The sequence below is a fragment of the Mercenaria mercenaria genome, unplaced genomic scaffold (genome assembly GCF_021730395.1).
Source record: "Mercenaria mercenaria strain notata unplaced genomic scaffold, MADL_Memer_1 contig_3612, whole genome shotgun sequence".
Taxonomy (NCBI): Eukaryota; Metazoa; Mollusca; class Bivalvia; order Venerida; family Veneridae; genus Mercenaria; species Mercenaria mercenaria.
The window spans coordinates 29,359-53,533 of record NW_026461768.1 but is presented as its reverse complement, the minus strand read 5'-3'; the positions used below and the strand labels follow the sequence as shown (position 1 = coordinate 53,533).

Sequence of the window (24,175 nt, the reverse complement as noted above, 5' to 3'; positions counted from 1 at the left end):
AGCTTTGATGGTATCCTGGAATCTCTAAAAACGACATGGTGACTTACTTTGTCTTGCCATTGCACTAGCAACAAGCTGTGATATAATGTTGATCATTTCATTGATAAGTGCTGGACATTTCTTCAAAATATACTTGCGATCTGCAATTAAAATTGATAGGTTACGATATGTGACTTGACATACTCTTTAAAACTATTACTACAAATCTATTACTTTTCTTTCTTTTAACCAAAAGCTAATGAGACGACTAACAAAAATAAACAAGAGGACCATGATGGTCCTGAATCGCTCACCTTTTCCCACATGACCCAGTTTTGAGTATGACGTGGTTTTTTCTCTTATTTGACATAGTGACCTAGTTTTGAACTTGACCTAGGTATTATCAAGATAAAAATTCTGACCAATTTTCATGAAGATCCATTGAAAAATATGGTCTCTAGAGAGGTAACAAGGTTTTTCTATTATTTGACCTATTGACCTAGTTTTCGAAGGTACGTGACCCTGTTTTGAACTTTAACTAGATATCATCAAGGTGAACATTCTCACTAATTTTCATGAAGATCTCATGAAAAATATGGCCTCTAGAGAGGTCACAAGGTTTTTCTATTTTTATACCTACTGGCCTAGTTTTGACCGCACGTGACCCGGTTACGAAACTGACCTAGATATCATCAAGATAAACATTCAGATCAATTTTCATGAAGATCCATTGAAAAATATGGCCTCTAGAGAGGTCAAAAGATTTTAATAATTTTAGACCTACTGACCTAGTTTTTTACCGCAGTTGACCCAGTTTCGAACTTGACCTAGATATCATCAAGATGAACATTCAGACCAACTTTCATACAGATCCCATGAAAAGTATGGCCTCGAGAGAGGTCACAAGTTTTTTTTTTATTATTTGACCTACTGACCTAGTTTTTTAAGGCACATGACCCAGTTTCGAACTTGACCTAGATATCATCAATGTGAACATTCTGACCAATTTTTATGGAGATCCATTCACAAGTATGGCCTCTAGAGAGGTCACAAGGTTTTTCTATTTTTAGACCTACTGACCTAGTTTTTGACCACAGTTGACCCAGTTTCGAACGTGACCTAGATATCATCAAGATGAACATTTAGACCAATTTTCATACAGATCCCATGAAAAATATGGCCTTTAGAGAGGTCACAAGGTTTTTCTATTATTTGTCCTTTTGACCTAGTTTTTGAAGGCACGTGACCCACTTTCAAATTTAACCTAGATATCATCAAGATGAACATTCAGACCAACTTTCATACAGATCCCATGAAAAATATGGCCTCTAGAGAGGTCACAAGGTTTTTCTATTATTTGACCTACTGACCTAGTTTTTGACGGCACGTGACCCACTTTCGAAATTGACCTAGATATCATCAAGATGAACATTCTGACCAATTTTCATGAAGATCTCATGAAATATATGGCCTCTAGAGAGGTCACAAGGTTTTTCTATTTTTAGACCTACTGACCTAGTTTTTGACCCCACTTGACCCAGTTTCGAACTTGACCTAGATATCATCAAGATGAACACTCAGGCCAACTTTCATACAGATCCCATGAAAAATATGGCCTTTAGAGAGGTCACAAGGTTTTTCTATTATTTGACCTACTGACCTAGTTTTTGATGGCACGTGAACCAGTTTCGAACTTGACCTAGATATCATCAAGATAAACGTTCTGACCAATTTTCATGAAGATCTTGTTAAATATATGGCCTCTAGAGAGGTCACAAGGTTTTTCTATTTTTAGACCTACTGACCTAGTTTTTGACCCCACTTGACCCAGTTTCGAACTTGACCTAGATATCATCAAGGTGAACATTCTGACAAATTTTCATGAAGATCTTGTGAAATATATGGTCTCTAGAGAGGTCACAAGGTTTTTCTATTTTTAGACCTACTGACCTAGTTTTTGAGGGCACGTGACCCAGTTTCGAACTTGACCTAGATATCATCAAGATGAACATTCTGACCAACTTTCATAAAGATCCCATGAAAAATGTGACCTCTAGAGTGGTCACAAGCAAAAGTTTACGCACGGACGCACGGACGCACTGACGGACGGACGACGGACGACGGACGCTGCGCGATCACAAAAGCTCACCTTGTCACTTTGTGACAGGTGAGCTAAAAATCTTTAGTTTCCTCCCTTAACCGTACGACCATAAAGTAAACTGCAAATATGTATTGAACAACATCAATATATTAAAACTGAGAAAAGAATGATCTAATGATTTGAGCAACATTTTTACCTTCTTCCAGTGAATTAGGGGGTAACTGGAGTCTTGCAAAATGTGCATGTAGTAATGCCCTGGCTTTCACACTGTAGCCAAAACACAGAGGGCGCTCCTTGTTCTTCTCGTCCAAGTTAGGTAACTGTTTCATTAGCTGTGAAGTAAAATACATCATATTTAAAATTTTGATCTTTTGACAAGTAAGAATAATTTCTGACCTGCCAAACAGCAACAATAGGGAGGAGAACTTTAAAGACATACAGTGAAAATATTGAAAGAGCTGACTGCATAAAATTTAAACTGAAGTAAACCTGATGTGTACGGAAAGGATACAAAGTTTAAGAGATGAACAAACTCTAAAATCAGTAATTAATGATGACAAATGAGGTCTTCCTTTTTCAGTTATCTATTACAGAAAAGGCTAATGGTGTGTTATCTGCAACTGGTAAATATTTAGTAATGAGGCTGCTTTAACGACAGTATAGAAATACAACTACATTTATACCTGGGGCACTTCTTCATTATCACTGGGTCGTTCATTAATTTCTGGGTTGTTAGACTTGTCAAACTCAAATGATGCTCCTAGTACCATTATAACCTCTGTAATATAACAATAAGGCTATATACAGAATAGTTTACTCATACGTTTTGACCAAGAAACCTAACCTAGCATGGCAGGTTTCTATTCTAAGTTATTTTAGTAAGTCCTCATAACTGTAAAATCAGATATTTTACTATTTCTATAATTTTATCAGTGCACATGGTAGAATATTTGTGTCATATGTACACTGTAGGCTTTATAAGCCAACTACAGTTAACCCTTACCCAGCTAAATTTCTATAATGAACTTGTCCATCTTTCTATTTGGACAGTACCATTAACTGTTAAAAGGGGTGCTTACCAAAAAGATACTGACTGAATGACAAAAAGTGCAGATCATGATCAGACGATGTGCAGGCTGATCATGATCTGCACTGGTCGCAAAGGCAGAATCAATCGTGTCCAGCATGATAAGGGTTAAAAGAGCCAGAAAGCTGATCAAGAGCCAACTCCAGTAGTAGATTAAACATTTAGCCCGCTAAAGTTCTAAAATGGACTGGTCCATCATTCAATTTGGGCAATACCATTTATTATTCGAAGGGGTGTTTTTGGTTGGTTGGGTTTAACGTCGCACCGACACAATTTAAGGTCATATGGCAACATTCGAAGGGGTGTTCACTGAAAATTTACTGACTGAATAGCAAACAGTGCAGACCATGATCAGCCTGCACAGATGTGCAGGCTGATCTTGGTCTGCACTGGGCGCAAAGGCAGAATCACTTGCCGTCAGCAGGCTAAGGGTTAAACATTTTACCTGAACAAACGTTAACCAAGTTAAACAACTACTTTACGTCACTTACTTTTCAGGATCATCTGTGGGTTTTTACTAAAGAAGTACAGGTAAAGCCTGGAAGTGTTCAAGAGGACCTGGTCCTTGCTGAACTTGATAGATCTGTACCACCAAACACCCTGTAACATAACATATATACTGTGGTATTGTACAATCACATAAATACTGTCAACAAACCTAGAAGCACATATTTAAATCTTAACAATCTGCTTCAAACAACATTACAAATGCAAATTATATAGATGTTAAGTACATAAAGGTGGATCTACATTATGCATCTCATCGCTGTTAAAAAGTTTAACATCAGCAGAATAATGACAACTTTGCATCACTGTTGTGATTGTGTGAATCACAGTGACTGTTAGTAATTTATATCTACTGTTGTGATTTTGTGAATCACAGATAGTGACTGTTAGTAATTTATATCTACCAAAAACATTCAGACAGAACAAATTACTGCTTAGCTAACATACATGTTACAGTTAAGTGTTAGGCGAATAACTGATAAATTGGAAGACTTACCACAACCACAGGCATGATAACCATGAAAAGAACAATATAGACCATCAACACCTGAAATATACATACAAGTAAATAACTGTAGACCATCAACACTTGAAATATACATATATAATATATAAGTAAGATTTATTTTCAAGTACTGTATTGACAGCTTGAAGCCTCTATAAATCACAGTACTGGTGGCAAGTACTGATGCTATATGTGGAGGTACAAATGTATTGTCATTTTTCCAGTAGAATCCCCAGTTGAAACAGTCGAAATCTTTTCTACTAGACTACATCTCCTTTTATTATATTCTGATATACCAAGGGCTCTACATGTATACATACTTCATGCCATTTAGGCAAATGAACGGCTCAAAAATTTCAGGGCATACTACACGTTTCTTATCACTGTAAACAAGTAAATTTCAAGAGGGAAAAGTCCCTATACTGGTGATAATACTGATTTTTATATGTATTTTTATCTGTGTATACATTCTTAACAAGAGGGTCATGATGACCCTGAATCGCTCACCTGAGTAATAGGAGTCACATGTTTCAAATGGCAAACTGATGCTAAAATATTAGAAAGTAGGTCAGTAGGTCAAATTCATGGTCACTAAAAGTCAGTTTTAAGATCGGTATGCAAAACTGTACATGTCATCCAAATTTCAAGGCTGTATCTTAAAAAAACCCCAAGAAAGTAGGTCAGTAGGTCAAGGTCACAGTAAGGTTACCCGTAATCACTTGGATACATCAGGTAAATATGATTAAACAGTCTAGGAAATATGATCTGATAATTCTTGAAGTATTTTTTCCTACATAACTCGTATAACAAGTGACCTCGAGGGCAGGGTCTCTTTTTAGCCCAGGGGCATAATTTGAAAAATTCTGTTAGAGGTCCACTAGGCAATGCTACATACCAAATATCAAAAGCCTAGGCCTTTTAGTTTCAGACAAGAAGATTTTTAAAGTTTTCTCCTATGTAAGTCTATGTAAAACTTGGGACCCCCAGGATGGGGCATTTTTTCATCCTAGGGGCATAATTTGAACAATCTTCATAGAGGACCACAAGGCAAAGCTACATACAAAATATCAAAGGCCTAGGTCTTGTAGTTTCAGACAAGAAGATTTTTGAAGTTTTTTCCTATATAAGTCTATGTAAAACTTGGGACCTCCAGGGCGGGGCCTCTTTTCATCCCAGGGGCATAATTTGAATAATCTTCATAGAAGCCAATTAGATAATGTCACTTGCCAAATATCAAGGCTCATTGCCTTGCAGTTTTGGACAAGAAGATTTTTAAAGTTTTTCCTTTCGGTTGCCATGGCAACCAGAGTTCTGCATGGAATGAAATTCTTTTAATAATTTTGAAAGGGGACCACCCAAGGATCATTCCTGTGAAGTTTGGTGTAATTCTGCCGAGTGGTTTTTAAGAAGAAGATTTTTTTAGAAAATGTTGACGGACACACGACGGACGACTGACACCGCACGACGGACATTGACCGGTCACAAAAGCTGACCATGAGCCTTTGGCTCAGGTGAGCTAAAAACATGAGTAGAGATAAAAGAAATAGTTAAATTAATTGAGTCAGTATCTGGCATTACTGTTGTAAAAAGCAACACTAAATACCTACAGCATTACAGTTATATGAATGCATTAGTAAAGAGCATGTTCAAGATATATTAACTTACTAGTATATCTTTAATGTGTTTTTATTTGGAGCTAATACTTAATTTTCTATACATACCCACATGGAATTTTCCTTTTCTACAAGCCATCTAGGTAAACCTATGCCAAACCGGGTCACTGAAAAAAATATTATACAATTAATACAACAATTCTCTTGTTATAGACAATTAACTCTTTAAAACGTAATTCATGGACAGTATGAATTTGTCATTTCTGAGTTAGCTTGTGCTCTAACATCTAGGGAAGTTGCCTTTTTTTTTTCAAGTGCCAACTAAAATAGAATTGGGAATTTTACACAACCTACCATCACTTGCCTGGTAATTAAGGGTAGACAGAACAGTCAAGCTTAATTGAAAGCAAAGAAAATAATGAAATGATCTGCTGTGAAATAGATGTACTAGGTGAAGAAAACATAGTCTTAAGCCTGTCAAGACATAGGTCACCAGAAGGCAAATACTTCCAAAATTTCAATCATAATTCCTTATAATAAGTAAACACTGGGAACACTAATGAAGCGAGATGATACTTTCCATTTCTCTTCACATTTATCTGGCAGCATTCTCAAGAAACACGTAACTGCAAACTTTCCGTTGGAATTCTTTATAAAAATTTTGCTAGAATTACAATGAACAAGACAATAAATTTCTTCCCAAAAAACATGTGGTAACTCCTATTTTTCAAAAAATACATAGAAAATTGAATCTTATGAAGACAGTTTATCATGACACCTTACCTCCTGGCCCATCAGGATTGCCATGTTCTTCCCAGTTCTTCCTTGATTCTTCATCAGTCAACCTGCACATACAAAGAACAATATCTTGTCTCTATCATAATTCATACAAGACTTAGTATCCTTTGAATTCAACTTCAACATCGAATAAAGCTGTCCTCCATATTTTTTTAAAAGGAAAGAGAATAATGTATATGCTGAAGAAATTAACAACACTGATAGTTCATTCTTCAATGGGCAATACAGGAATGATATTGTAAAGGCTATAGAGTCTAGTTTACCCACATCAACTGTGTTCAACTGCAAAAACACACTGAATTGTAGTGGTAAATTGATTCCTGGTTTAACATGGATTTAGAGTAAAAACTAACACAGATATGTAGAAATTCAAATGATAGAATTAGAAGGTATTAAATAGACTTCCATGCGTTTAACTATATATTGATCTGCCACAATAACCTCCATTAGTAATTATTTGGTTTGTTAGGGACCCACGAAGGAAATATGATGGGTCAGTATGATAAATACGCTTAGTGTGTTGGGGGTTGGCAAGGTATTACATGTAGCTGAGTCCCAATATTTATCATACTGACCCCACATATTTCCATAGGTCACTAACTAACCCAATAATAATTTTGTTTTACTGACCATTTATTTTTTAGCTTAACTCAACATGAAAATTTACTGACTCTTCAAAGAAGATATAGAGGGTCACCATGTGACCATATTTTAACCAATGAAATTGCAAGAATCTTGTGGAAGGTAAAAACAACAATGCTAAGACTGGAATGGAATTTTAGATGAAAATTTTACCAGAAACTGAACAAATACTTACGCAGCATAAGCTTTGGCAACTTTCATGAACATTTTACTATCCCCCGTCTCTTTGTCAGGATGATACTGTAAACTGAGTTTTCTGTATGCTTTCTTTATTTCACGGTCACTTGCACCCTAAACATACAAAATGTGTAATACGACTTTATCAACATGGCAAAATATACTCTTTATACATCAGTTATCAAACAGAAATAAAGGCGACAGACGATCCGATTACTACATGCTGCCCCTTTGAGGGTAGGAGAGGGTGGGGGTGGGGGGAGGGAATAATAATACCATACAGCAAAATCACATTTGATGAAAAATTCAAAACTGATCAAGATATTTTGAAAATTTAAGAAGTTGCTATTACAATGCTAAGAGTTCTTAGCACAATGCATGATGATACTATCATGTGTATAACAAGAATTTAGAAATCAACTAAAAAACTTGTTACAGAAAAGATGGGTCAAACAATACTAGTGCTTTGTATTTACCTCCAAAATGATATAGAAAACTGCTAAATCTCAATACCAATCTCCTTTTTTTTCTAACTATGTAAAGAGGAAGTAACTATCATGAATGAGTACTTAAAGAGTTACTTACCCTGTCAATCTGAAGGATCTGGAATGGATCATACTCCGTGTAGTCCACTTGAATCATGGATACCTTGTACGCCAATAAGAAAAATATCACCCAGCCAAATATTAACAGAAATTGCCTGAAAACAAACAAATATATTTTGCTTCATGTTTTGAAAATTTACCATTGCATAAATTTGTTATTTTTATAAGAATCTATTCTATCATTGAAATTTATCACTTTATTGAAATTATTAACATTTTCCTGCCAAAACCACAAGCTTACTACCGCAGAAAATCTACAGAAAATAAAAACTGATTGTCTGTACACAGCAAATTGATAACAACCGGTTGCAAATATTTATATTCCATTGACAATTCCAGTAGTATTGCATTGTAAAAACTGCGATTCTGGTTCTGTCTTAAGTGGGATTAATTACTTAAGTCGGATTAATGACTTACACAAGTCTGCGCCTGGTCTTTACCCATGATGTCTTTGCTTGAACTCTTTGACGTTTTGCATCACATGGTGTACAGTGACATTCTCTTCTGGTCCGTTCTTTCTCATCTATAAACATATTATTCATTTCATAGGAAAATTCAGAAAGTTCAAATAAGAAAATTATTTTCAAACTCTATTTTCTGTATAACATTAAGAAAGGATCAATGCACAAATTATATTGGACAATTTGCACACTTGCAGGTTTTTTTCCTTCTAAATTGTATCCCCCTTTGCCCAAATACCGAGCTATTTACAAAAATCACAGGTCTGGGCCCCTTCCCCTCTTGGTAAAAAAACCCCCTGACTTGCCTCAAAAAAATTATTCCGACTACAGCTATGATGAAAGTAAATCATGTTTTGACAAGGCAGTCTGAAAGACAGCTAAATCCCCCGCCACTGCTATGGATAGTGAAAGGGTAAAACCTTTGATTTTAGCTGTGACCTTGACCTTGAACTGACATGGCTGACTCATGAATTCTGCACAACGTCCTGATGAGGTGATCATTTGACCAAAGTTTCATGAAAATCCTTCAAGGGGTTTAGGAGATACAGAGCTGAAACCTTTGACCTTCAGTTGTGACCTTGACCTTGAGTTGACATGGCTGACTCATGAGTTCTTGATGAGGTGATCATTTGACCCAAGTTTGATGAAAATCCTTCAAGGGGTTAAGGAGATACAGAGTGGACACCAAATGGAAGGCTCAAACCTTCGACCCTTAGTTGTAACCTTGACCTTGAGCTGGCATGGTTGACTCATAATTTCTGCACATCGTTCTGATGAGGTAATCATTTGACCCAAGTTTTATAAAATTCCTTCAAGGGGTTTAGGAGATATAGAGCGGACACGAAATGGAAGGCTCAAACCTTTGACCTTCAGTTGTGACCTTGAACTTGAGCCAACATGGCTGACTTATAAGTTCTGCACATCGCCTTGATGAGGTGATCGTTTGACCCAAGTTTGATGAAAATCCTTCAAGGGGTTTAGGAGATATAGAGCGGACACAAAATGGAAGGTTCAAACCTTTGACCCTAAGTTGTGACCTTGACCTTGAGCCGGCATGACAGACTCATGGGTTCTGCACATCGTCTTGATGAGGTGATCATTTGACCCAAGTTTTATAAAATTCCTTTAAGGGGTTTAAGAGATATAGAGCGGACACAAAATGGAAGGCTCAAACCTTTGATCTTGATTTGTGACCTAGACCTTGAGCCGGCATGGCTGACTCATGGGTTCTGCACATCGTCTTGATGAGGTGATCATTTGACCCAAGTTTTATAAAATTCCTTCAAGGGGTTTAGGAGATATAGAGCGGACACAAAATGGCAGGCTCAAACCTTTGACCTTGAGTTGTGACCTTGACCTTGAACCGACAAGGCTGACTCATGGGTTCTGCACATCGTCTTGATGAGGTGATCATTTGACCCAAGTTTCATGAAAATCCTTCAAGGGGTTTAGGAGATATGGACCGGACACGATTTTGACCTTCAGTTGTGACCTTGACCTTGAGCCAACATGGCTGACTTATAAGTTCTGCACATCGCCTTGATGAGGTGATCGTTTGACCCAAGTTTGATGAAAATCCTTCAAGGGGTTTAGGAGATATAGAGCGGACACAAAATGGAAGGTTCAAACCTTTGACCCTAAGTTGTGACCTTGACCTTGATCCGGCATGACAGACTCATGGGTTCTGCACATCGTCTTGATGAGGTGATCATTTGACCCAAGTTTTATAAAATTCCTTCAAGGGGTTTAAGAGATATAGAGCGGACACAAAATGGAAGGCTCAAACCTTTGATCTTGATTTGTGACCTTGACCTTGAGCCGGCATGGCTGACTCATGGGTTCTGCACATCGTCTTGATGAGGTGATCATTTGACCCAAGTTTTATAAAATTCCTTCAAGGGGTTTAGGAGATATAGAGCGGACACAAAATGGCAGGCTCAAACCTTTGACCTTGAGTTGTGACCTTGACCTTGAACCGACAAGGCTGACTCATGGGTTCTGCACATCGTCTTGATGAGGTGATCATTTGACCCAAGTTTCATGAAAATCCTTCAAGGGTTTAGGAGATATGGACCGGACACGATTTTGTTACGGACGGAAGGACGGACGGAAAGACGGACGGAAGGACGGACGCAGACCATTCCTATAATCCCTCCGCCACGGCGGGGGATTAAAAAATACTTACCAAAAGAAAGAACATGAATAGCAGTGTTTTTGGGTCATTGTTGGTGATCAAAATTCAACCCATCCCACTCTCCAAAACTATTTACTCCCAAGCATTTGACAAAATTCTCGTTCTTTTTTTTTTATATAGATATTTTTCCAACCAAAACTGTTTGTACATACTTAAACCACACCATTAAAACCAGACCATACGATTTTGACAAAAACTATTTTCATTTGTTTTGGGTTTAACACCGTTTTTCAACAGCATTTCAGTCATGTAACGGCGGGCAGTTAATCTAACCAGTGTTCCTGGATTCTGTACCAGTACAAACCTGTACTCTGCAAGTAACTGCCAACTTCCCCACATGAATCAGAGGTGGAGGACTAATGATTTCAGACACAATGTTGTTTATCAAATAGTCAAGGAGAACATACGCCCCACCCGAGGATCGAACTCACGATCCCGCGATCCGTAGACAAACGCTCTTACCTACTGAGCTAAGCGGGCAGGCTCATTTTCATTTGGACACAGGTTTTCTCCTATTCTAGTAGTTATGACAAATCATTCTCATCTGGACACAAGTTTTCTCCTATTCTAGTAGTTATGACAAATAATGCTCCTGCTGCTGAATAAATCTTGAATGGTGTCATTAAATCTTGAAGCACTAAAACATTCTAGAATTTTTGTTGTTTAAATTCACCAATCAACATAAACTATAATGGCACTGGTGATTTCCAAATTAAAACAATTCTGATATTCTAGCATTTTTGGCTAGTTACTGCCAGTAATAATTCAGCTTCAGAGAGGTCATATGCTGTTGCAGATCTCTGAGCTGGAACGAACCGTGTATTGAAACCTAACCAGAAACTGTGCCAGAAGTCTGTCACGCTATAACTTCATCAAATCAAAGGCCACAGACTCACCTTTTAATTTAATATATCTTTATTCCATTTTTCTTTTGATTTGGTGTAAATTGAACAATGCAACACCATTTGAAAACAAACGTGCTCGAGGTACTCTTCATTTTGAAAACAAATCTAATGGTAAAGAATCATTACTGCTGGATATTTTTGTGAATTCAAACGTTCTATGGTATGATTTTATGAATTTTGTTTAAAATTCTTACATTTCTGAGTCAAGTAAATTCATTAAATAAAAAAAAAAATTGTTTCTGTAATTCAAAAATAACCATGTGCCACAAACTTCGCATGAAGTCATCGGTTTCCCGCAAGAGTCAGTGTGCTGATGTTGCAGTTCAACCTGGTTAGTAGTCCAACAAAGTTGACGCGATCCTAGGAAATATTGAGATTTTTTTCATATGGGCAATATCGTCAAACACTCGAAAGACCAAAATAGTGGAAGCAATTTCCGATGAAATTTTCATCACTGCCGATGTTTTACATGCTATAGGTTTAAATGCCGATTATGTCACGAAATCCTCATTGATTTACGTAAAAATTATCAAATAAGGCCATAATTAAAAAATTGTTTGTTTGCAGTGCTCTGACCCAGATTTTTAGGAGTGGGTAGGTAGGTAGGGATTTTTTTTTTTTTTTTTTTTGTAAAGTCAATGTACACAAATTTTCTCAGCAGACATTGAAACATATTCATGAAATTCAGAGAGTAAGAACATACATGGCAGACAAATTCTACCAGGAATTTTTCACAGAGCACAAACTTGCATGTAGACATTTATTAAACCAGATCTTTCATTTTATAATTAATCAAAATTGAAACTGAATGACAGTACTTTGGATATAGACCGAGAATGCAACGAACGATCTGGACACTCCGAACCCTCATTCCTTAAAACCTTTTACAGGACAGTTGTTCTGACTTCATGCAGATGCTGTCAGACCCTTAGTGTATGAAATAATGGCCTTTGTTGCATTTTGGTCTCAGTTTTGAGCAGTCTGGATACAGGCCTAAGCTGCCCAACCTGTTTTTGGCGAGATGGGGGTGGGGAAGGTAGGCAAAGAAGAGTGTTTGCTGCCATCCCCCTGGAAATGTTAAAAATATATTAATGAAATTGTGGCCTCTGTTACATCTCTTGACAGGAATGAAATAGCGGCCTCAGTAACAGTTTTTGACAGGAATGAAATAGTGGCCTCTGTTACTTCTTTTGACAGTAATGAAAGGGCGGCCTATGCTTCCTCTATGAATGAAATAGTGGCCTTTTTTACCTTTTTTGATGAAAGAAATGAAATGGTGCCCTCTGTTACATCTTTTGGTAGGAATGAAAATAATAGTGGCATCTGTTACATCTTTTGATAAGAATGAAATGATGGCCTGTGTTTCATCTTTGTTAGGAATGAAATGATGGCAACTGTTACATTTTTGTCTAAATTTTGCCTGCACTGATATTATTTATCTGGACACAGGAAATGTTGTTGCATATGAAATCCACATTACAGTCCAAAATTTGGCGGTAGGTGTAGAAGATCGAATTCCAGAATATTTTTTAAATACAAGTTTGAACTGGTGGGTTCTGATACATGTTCAACCTTGTTAGATAAAGGTAACTTCTCGGGCAACTTGGGGCAGGGGAGCAGCATATAGGCCTCCCAACCCCTCCACCCCCCAACCTTTTGAATACAGGTCTGTGTAGAAGAGGGTGATTGTGACCAGCTGTGGAGCTTCTCATGCTTAATTTTCAGTCTCCATTTTAGTGAAAATTAAGGCTTTAAAATTGAAAGGCTTCACTTTTAAACACAAGCTGAAGTATGTCAAATTATGATTTAGTTCCTTTAAGTAAGGAACAAGAAACGAAGTTCACAGCACTTAAATTGCAAATCCATAAATCATCTAAGTCCTTTTAAATCAAAGTGTATTAGGTAATACACAAATTGTACTTGTAGAATTAGGTCAAATTACATCACACCCATCACAACATTTAGCTGTCAAACTGCTTCCTTTCATCTTACATCAAAGGCCAAATGCCGATTCGCATCTTTCCTTTGAACTTAGCTTTCCTTTGAACTTAGCCGACAAGTGCCACTGTATTTTTCAAGATGTTTATGCAATTTTGTCACCAAATGTGTCGGATAAAACTGGGATTTAAAAGTGAAATCATGTTTGCAAGGAAAGGAAAATTAGGATTTACACAAAAAAATTGAGGTATGTGGCTTTATTACGTGTTCGAACAAGGTCTCAATTAACAATAAAAATGTGAATAGTTATCATTCAAGTTGCGGATTATTCTGGTGCATGATAAAAAATTCAGATGTCTGTTTAATTTATAAACTTTTAAATGTTGAAACTAATCAACAGAAAATCAGAATAAATTTTTAGACTGCGGTCATGTTGACTGATTCATTGGTCAGGTCCGTGGCGTTGTGTCAGACGACATTGTTTATTAAAAGAATGAGTTGGGATTTACGACGAACCTACACAAACAGGTCATATACCACCGGAACATTTGTTTATTGGAAAATTGTTTATCAAATATACATAGGTCACCGTAAAATCATGTGAGAAAGACTAAGTAAAGATGTCTGAGCGACTTTCTCACTCGGATCGAAACTTGTGACTTCCGAAACACGTGCGAAAATGGCAGTATGGTCGCGTACACTATTGAATGATCTGCTGTTAGTCTAAATAATGAGACCTCGGGTAGACCGATTTTACATTTTGATATTTTACGTTGTCTACCTAGAGGAGGCGGATATCGACAAGTCAAAAAAATATAACGATATTCAACTCTCGAGCACAATTATTTGGACTAGATCTGCTGTATATTTAATTCACGGCTACTAAACGCTAGCGCCACCACCAAATTGTGGTGATAAGGAAAAGAGCTATTGACATTTCCGTGGTGCAGCTATCGCCCGTTTCTACTTGTAAACACGTGAGTAAAATTTATATTTTATCTATTATTTTTATTGATAGAAATTTTTTCAAAAATCGGAGAATGTAGTTCCGTGTAAGAACACTTTTTCTACAGTTTGGTTGTAATTTCATTAAAATATTATGCAAATTGTGGTGCCGGGAGCTTTTCTCCCGAATCTGACAGTGGCATATTTTCATATCGGCCAGTATTCAAACACCATTCCGATGAATAGACACATTGTAAGAACATACCTTTGCATGCAAATGGTGTAGAAATGAATTGCACGTATTCCCATACACCAAAGAATTAAGAAAACACAGTAAAAAGTTAAAACACGACTATTTTTGAAAGTGGTGGCGCTATAACTTTAGTGGTGGCGCTATACAATAGTGGTGGCGCTGTTGTATATGATTAGTGGGTATATATTCAATTTATATATATATGAAAATGTCTGTCTGCAAGCCACGGAAATTTCTACAATAATCGATGTTACCAACCTATCCCACACTTTACCCAAATTACGTTACTCAACAAAATACACGTAACCTCTGCATGATCGCAAAATAATCTGCATGCATTTGGATTCAGATTGTACATCTAAGCTCTATTGATAAATCATATTTAATCGATTGGAATTGAAAATGCTCTGTACTCACTTTTCAGAAAGAATTGTGAAAGTAGTCTTTTGTTTACAATGACATGCAAACGACGTATAAAACAAGGGGAAGTAACTTTCAGAATCTTAACTTAAAAAAATAAATTCTACAATATCTTCAGACTATTTCCTGGACACAAATCTTTGTTTGAAATAAATGTATTGCTACTATTTTTTTTGACCTGAATTTAAAATACACTTACGTTTGTATTTAAGTACAATATTTAAAGGTTAGAAATAATTCTACATTAACATTTTAAACAAAGGAAAATATTTACTTTGACTTCAAGAGTCCCAAGGGTCTGTGAGTATTTTGCTGTTTTTTTTTCTTGTATAGAGAATGTTTCATAAAGGTAAATAAACTATGATCGTGCTTTTCTTTCTGTAATAACATAATGCTTGCAGGAAAATTATCAGTTAGAGAATATTGGTGTTTGTTTTGTTCCGGATGCGTCAGCAGTTCCAGGAATAATGTATTACAGGGATTCCCTATCTATTTATGTCCCTCGCAGTTCGTATTAGTGAATGCCGTAACAGCGCCACCACTACTGTATAGCGCCATCACTAGAGTTATAGCGCCACCACTTTTAAAAATCCTTGTATATTTCTTCTAACCCGAGATTATATTATTCATGGTGTGTGCGTATATAATTATTTATCATTTCTACACCATTTGCATGCGAAAGTATGTTCTTACAGCGTGTTTATTCATCGGAATGGTGTTCGAATACTGGCCGATAGGAAAATGTTCCACTGTCAGATTCGGGAGAAAAGCTCCTGACACCACAATTTGCATATTATCTTAATGAAATTACAGCCAACCTGTAGTAAAAGTGTTGTTACACGGAACTACATTCTCTGATTTTCGAAAAAGTTCTATCAATAAAAATATAAGATAAAATATAAATTTTACTCACGTGTTTACAAGTAGAAACGGGCGATAGCTGCACCACGGAAATGCCGATAGCTCTTTTCCTTATCACCACAATTTGGTGGTGGTGCTAGCGTTTAGTAGCCGTGTAATTACGAAAAGGAAAAGTCTGCTGAAAATGCATTTTGCATCAGAAAGGATCAAAACATATATAAAAAAATTGCCCCCCTGAACTGCCTAAAAAATTTTTTGGGTCGGGGCGATTTTGATGGGTCGGTCGGAGCACTGCAAACAAACAAATTTTTAATTATGGCCTAATATCCAAAATTATGTTCTTGTGATTTAAACCTATGTATGTACTGTACATGATTTACGATTACCGTGTCAACACGCCAATATCCGCAAGTGATAAAACCAATAACTTTACATGACTGTGTACTGCGATTTATTCTCCATTATTTTGGTCCTTCAAAGTTTTGACATTTAGCTTGCCCCATTACAAATATAAAACAATCTGACGTCATATTATTTTGACTACCTGGTTAGGTAGACAAATGGGGTTATGCCATACCTTAATAGACGCGACCATCAGAATATAAAAATTGCGACCATCAGAATATAAAAACTGCGTTAGTTAAGTTATGCCTAATGGTAGCCAGAACTAACAAAATCCTAGAACTGATAATGGCCAATTAATAATTCTAAACTTGCAGGCAGTCCAATGATGCCAGCTGGAAGATCTTTACTTGCAAATGAAAGATCCTAATGAGTCTTAAATGTCTTGAAATAACTCTTCACCAAGCGTCATAGCCTATGAAAAATAACAGCATGTTCGAGAAACCAACACGTCACACTTCTGCCATATTTACCTTCAGTAAGCCGTCTTGGCCAGCCGTAGTATGTTGCAGGTATGATAATGAGTGCCCAAAAAGATAGTAAGAAGTAATAGAAGGTGCTTCCTTCTTCGTCGTACTCAAATTCCATTCCAGCCATGATTTTGCTCGACTGTGGTGTGTCTTCGCTGAAATGGTCAAAGCGGAAGTGAAACGAAATATTATTGTGTCTATTCTCACGGTGTCCGTGTTACGTTTGGCTATCTCAACGACAATTGTTACTGTGTGACAAAACTTGTAGAACAGGCAAGACGTGCCATCTTTTCTAAGTTCAAGATTAAAGTAACCTTAATATAATTGTTATGTTAATTAATTGATCATCACAAAAGAAACATTAACACCTGCTTCAAAGTAATCTTTGATGTTTTAATGACAGCCGATTGATAATATTTAAAGCATTAGCATATCTTCTTATAAACACAATTCTACAATGCTACACGTCATCTTGCCTTGTCGTGTGACAACTGTGGAAAATGGCAGCATATCAAATGCGGAAACACTGGTAAGTGCTTTTAAATTACATTAGTTTAAAAGGCATTTCTTTTTAAACCAGAATCAAACTGGCACTTTTCTTCAGCAGTTTCCAATATATCAAGGTTGGAAGGATGATGCTCATAAGAAAAACTGTTATGTTATGGTAATATTGATATATACTAACCTTAGAAGTGTAATGTTCTTTAATTGGGTTCTATCATTTTATATTCATATGGAATAGTATGTGTGAGTCCCTGATCCACAGATGTGGTTGAAGAAACAAATACAAGTGTACTGTTCAACATTTATTCAGAAGACTGATGCTGGCGGGAAATGGTCAAGATCTTGTAGGCATGCACATGTAATGGAATTTTACTGGGTTCTTTGAGAGTTCATGAAACATGATCTCATTACATTTCCCTCTCTTAGAAATATTTAGAATCTTAATTTCTAAATCAAGTAATATTCATTAATTAAGATCTAACAATATTATTAACATAAACATGTTACAGAAATAAAGATATAAATATATAAATGCGTTTATTATTGAAAACTGTTGCTCATGACTAATTCAAATGTTCTCTCTATGCATTTATTATTTCGGAAGTGTTGCTCATTTATAAATTAATCAAATGTTCTCCGGTGTCAGTTAATCAGCTTCTATTTATATCATGTTTAACCATCTAAATCAAATGTTCTCCAGTGTCCGTTTTGATCAGATTCTATTTATAACATGTCTAGACATCTTTCCCACGAGTGTTTCATTGATAGAATGCTAACACTTAATTGTTTGTAAAGTTCTCGTTGTAATAACGTCTGTTCTTAATCACTTGTCTACCATAACCAGAGCGTGTTTTAGGACAAGGAGGGTTAGAGCAGGGCATATCAGGTAAATGCGGGGTCAATGTGTGGTCATTCCTAGCATTGGGGCGCGAAACGGGAGAATTCTGGGAATATTCCGCTAAAAGTTTAGGCGTGGTATCCCGTATTTCTGGAAATATTTCCTTGGTTTTGTTTATCATAACTCTGTTTCGGCGGTAAATACCACCTGATTCGGTCTGGACTGTGTACGACCTATCATTGTGTGTCTCTATGACCTTGGCTGGTTCCCACATTTTGTTTATCTGAATTCTGACGTATTCATTTAACCGTAGGGGAGGCAGCTTTCTAGCTGTCTTGTCATAATTTGACTTTTGCTTTTCTTTGATTTTCTGCATTTTTGTTTTGATCAGTTTTGGTTCGATGGTTTTAGGCTGGAGCTGTGCGTTGGTTATGGGTAGAATAGATTTTGTTCTTCTACCCATTAGGAGCTGATTTGGGGAGAAACCACATTCAAGGGGTGTATTCCTGTATTCGAGAATAGCTAAATATGGATCTCTGTTGCTTTCTTTAGCCTTACGAAGTAAGCGCTTCGCAATTGAGACGGTTTTCTCAATTAAGCCGTTTGAGATCGGATGGAGGGGGCTGGATGTGACATGCGTAAAACCCCAATCATTTGCAAAATCTGCAAATAATTTTGATGACCATTCTGGACCATTGTCTGTAACCAATTTCTGGCAAATCCCGTATCTAGCCATATGTACCTTGAGTTTTCTGATGACCGTCAAACTTTGCTTATTGGTTAAAAGATCTATTTCAAAAAAGCGGGAGTAATAATCCGTCGTAATTAGATAGTCTTTGTCATCAAGAGTGAACAAGTCAGCGGCAATGTTTTGCCATGGTCTGTCTGGAATTTCATGTTGTTCAAGGGGTTCTTTCGCATTTGAGTATCTGTGTTTCTGACACACAGAACACTGAGAAACATAGTCAGAAATTTGTTTGGCCAGGCCTGGCCAGAACATGAGTTCTCTTGCTCTTAGAGTGGTTTTTTCCACCCCAAAGTGACCTTGGTGAACTGCCTCTATCAGATGTTTCCTAGCAGTGGCGGGAATAACTATCGTCTGACCTCTGAATATCAGGTCGTCTGCAACGGAAAGTTCGTCCCTGTGATTAAAAAATTCCACTATTTCAGCTTTACAGTCTGCGCGGGAAATTGGCCAACCGTCAATAATTGTTTGTTTTAGGAGCTGCATGTTAACATCGTTTTTTGTGTCGAGCCTTAACGACTCTAGACGGCGGTCAGAGATGTGCAGACCTTTAAGAACTGTGTGAACATGAATGTCAAGGTCTTTGTTTTCAAATGTCAGCTTCAGAGGCTGTCTAGACAGAAGGTCGCTAGTGGGAATTTCTTTACCCGGTACAAATTGCACGTCTAAGTCGTATTTGCTTAGTGCCAGTCTCATTCTTTGTAGTCTTGGCGGACATGCACATAGATGTTTTTGCATTATCGCACATAGAGGTTTGTTGTCGCTATGAACGGTGACCTTTCTACCATAAACATACTGGTGAAATCGAGAGCATGAAAATACAATCGCGTTCATCTCTCTTTCGATATTGGCGTATCGGGACTCGGTTTCCGTCAGGGTTTTACTTGCAAATGCTACAGGGCGGCCATTTTGGAAGAGGGCGGCGCCACACCCATATAAGGAACTGTCACATTCGAGTATCACCGGCTGTTTAGGGTCAAAATACGCCAGAACAGGACTGTGCGTAATGATGTCTTTCATTTTGTCAAATGACTGAGTCTGTGGTACGTCCCATAAAAAACTCAACATCTTTTTTTAACAATGCTCTCATTGGGCTAGTTACCTCTGCCAAATTTGGTGCAAATTTCTGCATGTAATTTGCCATACCAAGAATATTTTCTAATTCTCGTCGTGTCTTCGGGACTTCGAGGTTTGCAATAGCCTCGATTTTGAGGGGTCAGGCTTTAATCCGGTTGACGTGATCAAGTGACCAAAGAACGGTACTTCTGTAACCCCTATCACGCACTTGTCAGGATTGAACTTGACACCTTTTGACCTTGCTCTCTCAAGAGCGTTCTTTAAGTTCAAGTCATGTTCCTCTCTTGATCTACCATACACAAGTATGTCATCTACAATTGCCGTCAGTCCGTCAAGTCCTTCAAATACTTCGTCGATTTTCTGCATGAATATGTCACTCGATGCAGATATACCGTAGGGCAGTCTCAGCCATCGGTATCGCCCGAACACTGTACTAAATGTCGTGAGAAAAGACGATTTCTCGTCGAGCTTTACGGACCAGTAGGCATGTGTAACATCAAGTATACTGAAATACTTTGCGCCGGTAAGTCGTGACGTCACATCGTCAATCGTTCTCATGGGGTAATGTGGACGTTTTATTGCGTCATTAAGATTCTTACTGTCAATACATACTCTCAACTGTCCTGATTTTTTCTCAACTATTACCAGGGAGTTCACAAAATCTGTTGGGACAGTGACCTTTTCTACGATTCCCTCTTTTTCCATGCGATTTAGCTCTTGCTTTAATTTTTCTCTCAGGGCTTCAGGAACTCTTCTAGGGGGGTTGATAACCGGTGTGGCGTCCGGTCTAATATGCAAACTAGCTTCCCGGGCATGGTCCCCACCCCTTTAAATAGGTCGCCATATAGAGTCATCATTTTGCTCTTGTCTAAGGGTTCACAAGTATCGATAGAGTACGTTAACTTGACCAGACCTAGTGTAAGACATGTGTTTAAACTCAGCAGGGAACAGATTTGCTCTCTACAATGTAAACAGCTGATAAACAGCTGACTCCGTTGTGACCTAGATTTAACCTAATCATGCCACGAATTGGCAATGAGTTACCTGTATACGAGGTTAAACCATTATCAGGGGGTTCTAAGGGGTAACTGATTTTAAGTTTTTCAAAATGGCTGACTGGGATTACATCAGCTGAGCTACCTGTGTCTATTTTAAATTTCAGTGGGGTCTGGGAGGGGCCTACGGACAAAACTACAAAGGCTTGCTCTGGAGGAGACAAATTTTTCGAAGATGTACAAGTATTTACCATGTCAACAAAGAAGGTATCCTGATCACTATTATCACTCATATTTAATCCGTTTAAATCCAATTCATGCACTGACTTGTTTCTACATACGCGTGCGAAATGATCTTTAAATCCACATTTATTACAAGTAGTGTTTCGAGCTGGACATTGTTCATGTCTTTGGTGTTTATTGTATCCGCAGTAGCTACACTTGGAGTTCGCCGTCGTCGGTGGTTTTCGCCTTGGTTGTTGTTGTCGTCTGCGTTGTGACGGTTGTGTGTCTGGTTTTGAGGGTCTTTTCTTCACTGCGTCGATGTTGTTTGCGTTAATTGCCTTCAGTTGTTCCTGGCAATATTCAAGGTTTTGCATAATTGAAATAGTTTTGTCTAATGTTAATCTCTCTCCTTCGTTTATCAATTTCTCTCTTGCTTTGGCGCTGTTCGTGCCAAAAACGATTCTGTCCCGAATCATTTCATCGTTGTTGTGGAATTGGCACTCTCTTGCACTTATTCGTAGACGGGTTAGAAATGCGTCGAATGAGTCCGATCCCTGGACTTCATTGAAAAACTTATACCTGGCAAAAATCGGGTTCAGCTTCGGTTGCACGTAACTTTTGAACCTTTTGTAAAACGTGTTCAGTTTTTTGGCTTCAGCGTTGCTGATAACCCATGTCTGTTTGATTTCTCTTCCGCGTGCACCGACCCATAGAAGCAGATAATTTACCTTTTGTTCTTCAGTTTTTTCACTCAGGGGTCCTTGAAAAATTAGCTTCACATGCTCTTCAAATTTTTCCCATTCATTAACAAGATTAGATGAGTTCCAGTCAATAGTTGGCGTTGGTATTCCTTCCATTGTTTATAAACTATGTAATCCAATTTTTTATTAATATTCCATACTGTCACAATAATCCAATAAAACACTTCTGACACCATGTAATGTTCTTTAATTGGGTTCTATCATTTTATATTCATATGGAATAGTATGTGTGAGTCCCTGATCCACAGATGTGGTTGAAGAAACAAATACAAGTGTACTGTTCAACATTTATTCAGAAGACTGATGCTGGCGGGAAATGGTCAAGATCTTGTAGGCATGCACATGTAATGGAATTTTACTGGGTTCTTTGAGAGTTCATGAAACATGATCTCATTACAATAAGTTAGTATTTAATTATAAAATATTAAATCTAAATGTTGTTTTGAAACAAAGAATATCGTAGAGATATGGGAAAAAATGTTTAATCTGACTTGGAGTCTGATTTTTATTCAGAAGATTGGGAGTCAGATTTATTTTTTTAATATGTTGCTGTATTATTTTTTTTTCAACCAAAACTAAAGACAGGAAATTTCCAGAATCTGTTTCACTACAAATATTTGACATTTTTTTTTATTGAAAAAGATATTACCTGGCAGTAAGTACATGTATATGTATTGGGAAGAAATATAATTGAAATATTCTTTTCTTACTGATACTTATTCAAAAATATACTTTTATATGATTTCAAAACTCTATGATAACCGGTACTAGTTTGTTTATTGATTCATTTATTTATTTAATAATAATCAATTGTCAATCCTTTGATGAGTTTCAGGTGTAACACAAGATGTCTACTTTGCTATATAATATTATAAGGATATGTTAATTTAATCACATTTCCTATCACTATCCTTCTACCGAATGGTGCCAGCTCTGCGGAAACAGGCTCTTGATGCCGAGATCGACATCGATGAACTACTTGACCATGATGCTGGGAGACAACAGCGTCGCCAAACTAGACATTGTGAGAAAGAAATATTCGAGCTTTGGGATCAGTATGAAAAAAAGGAACTGAGTGCAACCAGATTCCTTCAAGGAATCAGCCATGTTTATGGAGCAGCCGAGTATATGGCTAAGTGAGAAATATATATGACTGTAAATATCTAAGATGTGAAGTGCATGATTGCTGATTAGACACACATATATTTACTAGGATATTATCTTTTAAATATGTATATTATGGTATGTATTTAAGAAAGAGAACACTTAAGATATACTAAGAAACTTATATTTGTTACGACTGTGTATTTTGTGATATCTTGGCTAAATATGACTATGAGCAATATGACTAAAATATCTAAGATGTGAAGTGCATGACTGCTAATTAGACACACATATAAGTACATTTTTATATGTTAATTTGTTACAGAGTTACATGAGAATGAAATGATAAATTGTGAAAATTAAAAAGTGATATATCTTTGAATTTGTTCTTTTCCTTCTTTAAGTTTTTCCATGTATACTTTTATAAAACAATGTAGGCATGTGATATGTGGGAATTAACTAATTGCTAGACATAATAGCATCTCTGGAATGTGCCATTACTATCAAACAGTGACACTTGCTTGGATTGGAATTTCACAGGAATATGAAAGATAATATTAACATGTATTTAAGACAACATATTTTTTTTAGAATTGATTCTTCTATTTTGAACAATATAAATCAAAAAGCAATGAGATCATTTTTTAAACAGACAAATGTTGTCTTAAATATGTGTATATTATCTTTTAAATTAAATAATTTCATAATACTTTAAAAAACAAGAGCTGTCACTAATGGTGACAAATGCCCCCACAGCACCTTGACCTTTGACCTGGTGACCCCAAAGTCAGTAGGGTCGGTGTACTCATAAAGTACTATCAGCATGTTAAGTTTGAAGGTCCTGGGTGCAGTGGTTCGCGAGTAAAGTGCCTTCATGCAAAAAGTTAACGTTGGCCCCTGTGACCTTGACCTTTGACCTGGTGACCCCAAAGTCAGTTGGGGTGGTGTACTCAATAAGTACTATCAGCATGTGAAGTTTGAAGGTCCTGGGTGCAGTGGTTCGCGAGTAAAGTGCCTTCATGCAAAAAGTTAACGTTGGCCCCTGTGACCTTGACCTTTGACC

At 37.0% G+C, this 24,175-nt stretch overlaps 1 protein-coding gene across 1 annotated transcript; it reads right to left on the bottom strand.

The window, feature by feature from the left end:
- Window positions 1-47: 47 nt before the first annotated feature.
- On the bottom strand, window positions 48-17,047 carry LOC128553231 (translocation protein SEC63 homolog; the record flags this gene model as incomplete). Its single annotated transcript, XM_053534356.1, has 11 exons — window positions 16,867-17,047; window positions 8,432-8,537; window positions 7,995-8,109; window positions 7,408-7,523; window positions 6,576-6,637; window positions 5,901-5,959; window positions 4,171-4,221; window positions 3,659-3,767; window positions 2,764-2,858; window positions 2,277-2,412; window positions 48-140 (listed from the first exon to the last, which is right to left on the bottom strand). Coding segments are annotated over exons 1-11 (1,066 nt in total), but the record flags the coding sequence as incomplete, so codon positions are not given.
- Window positions 17,048-24,175: the final 7,128 nt, after the last annotated feature.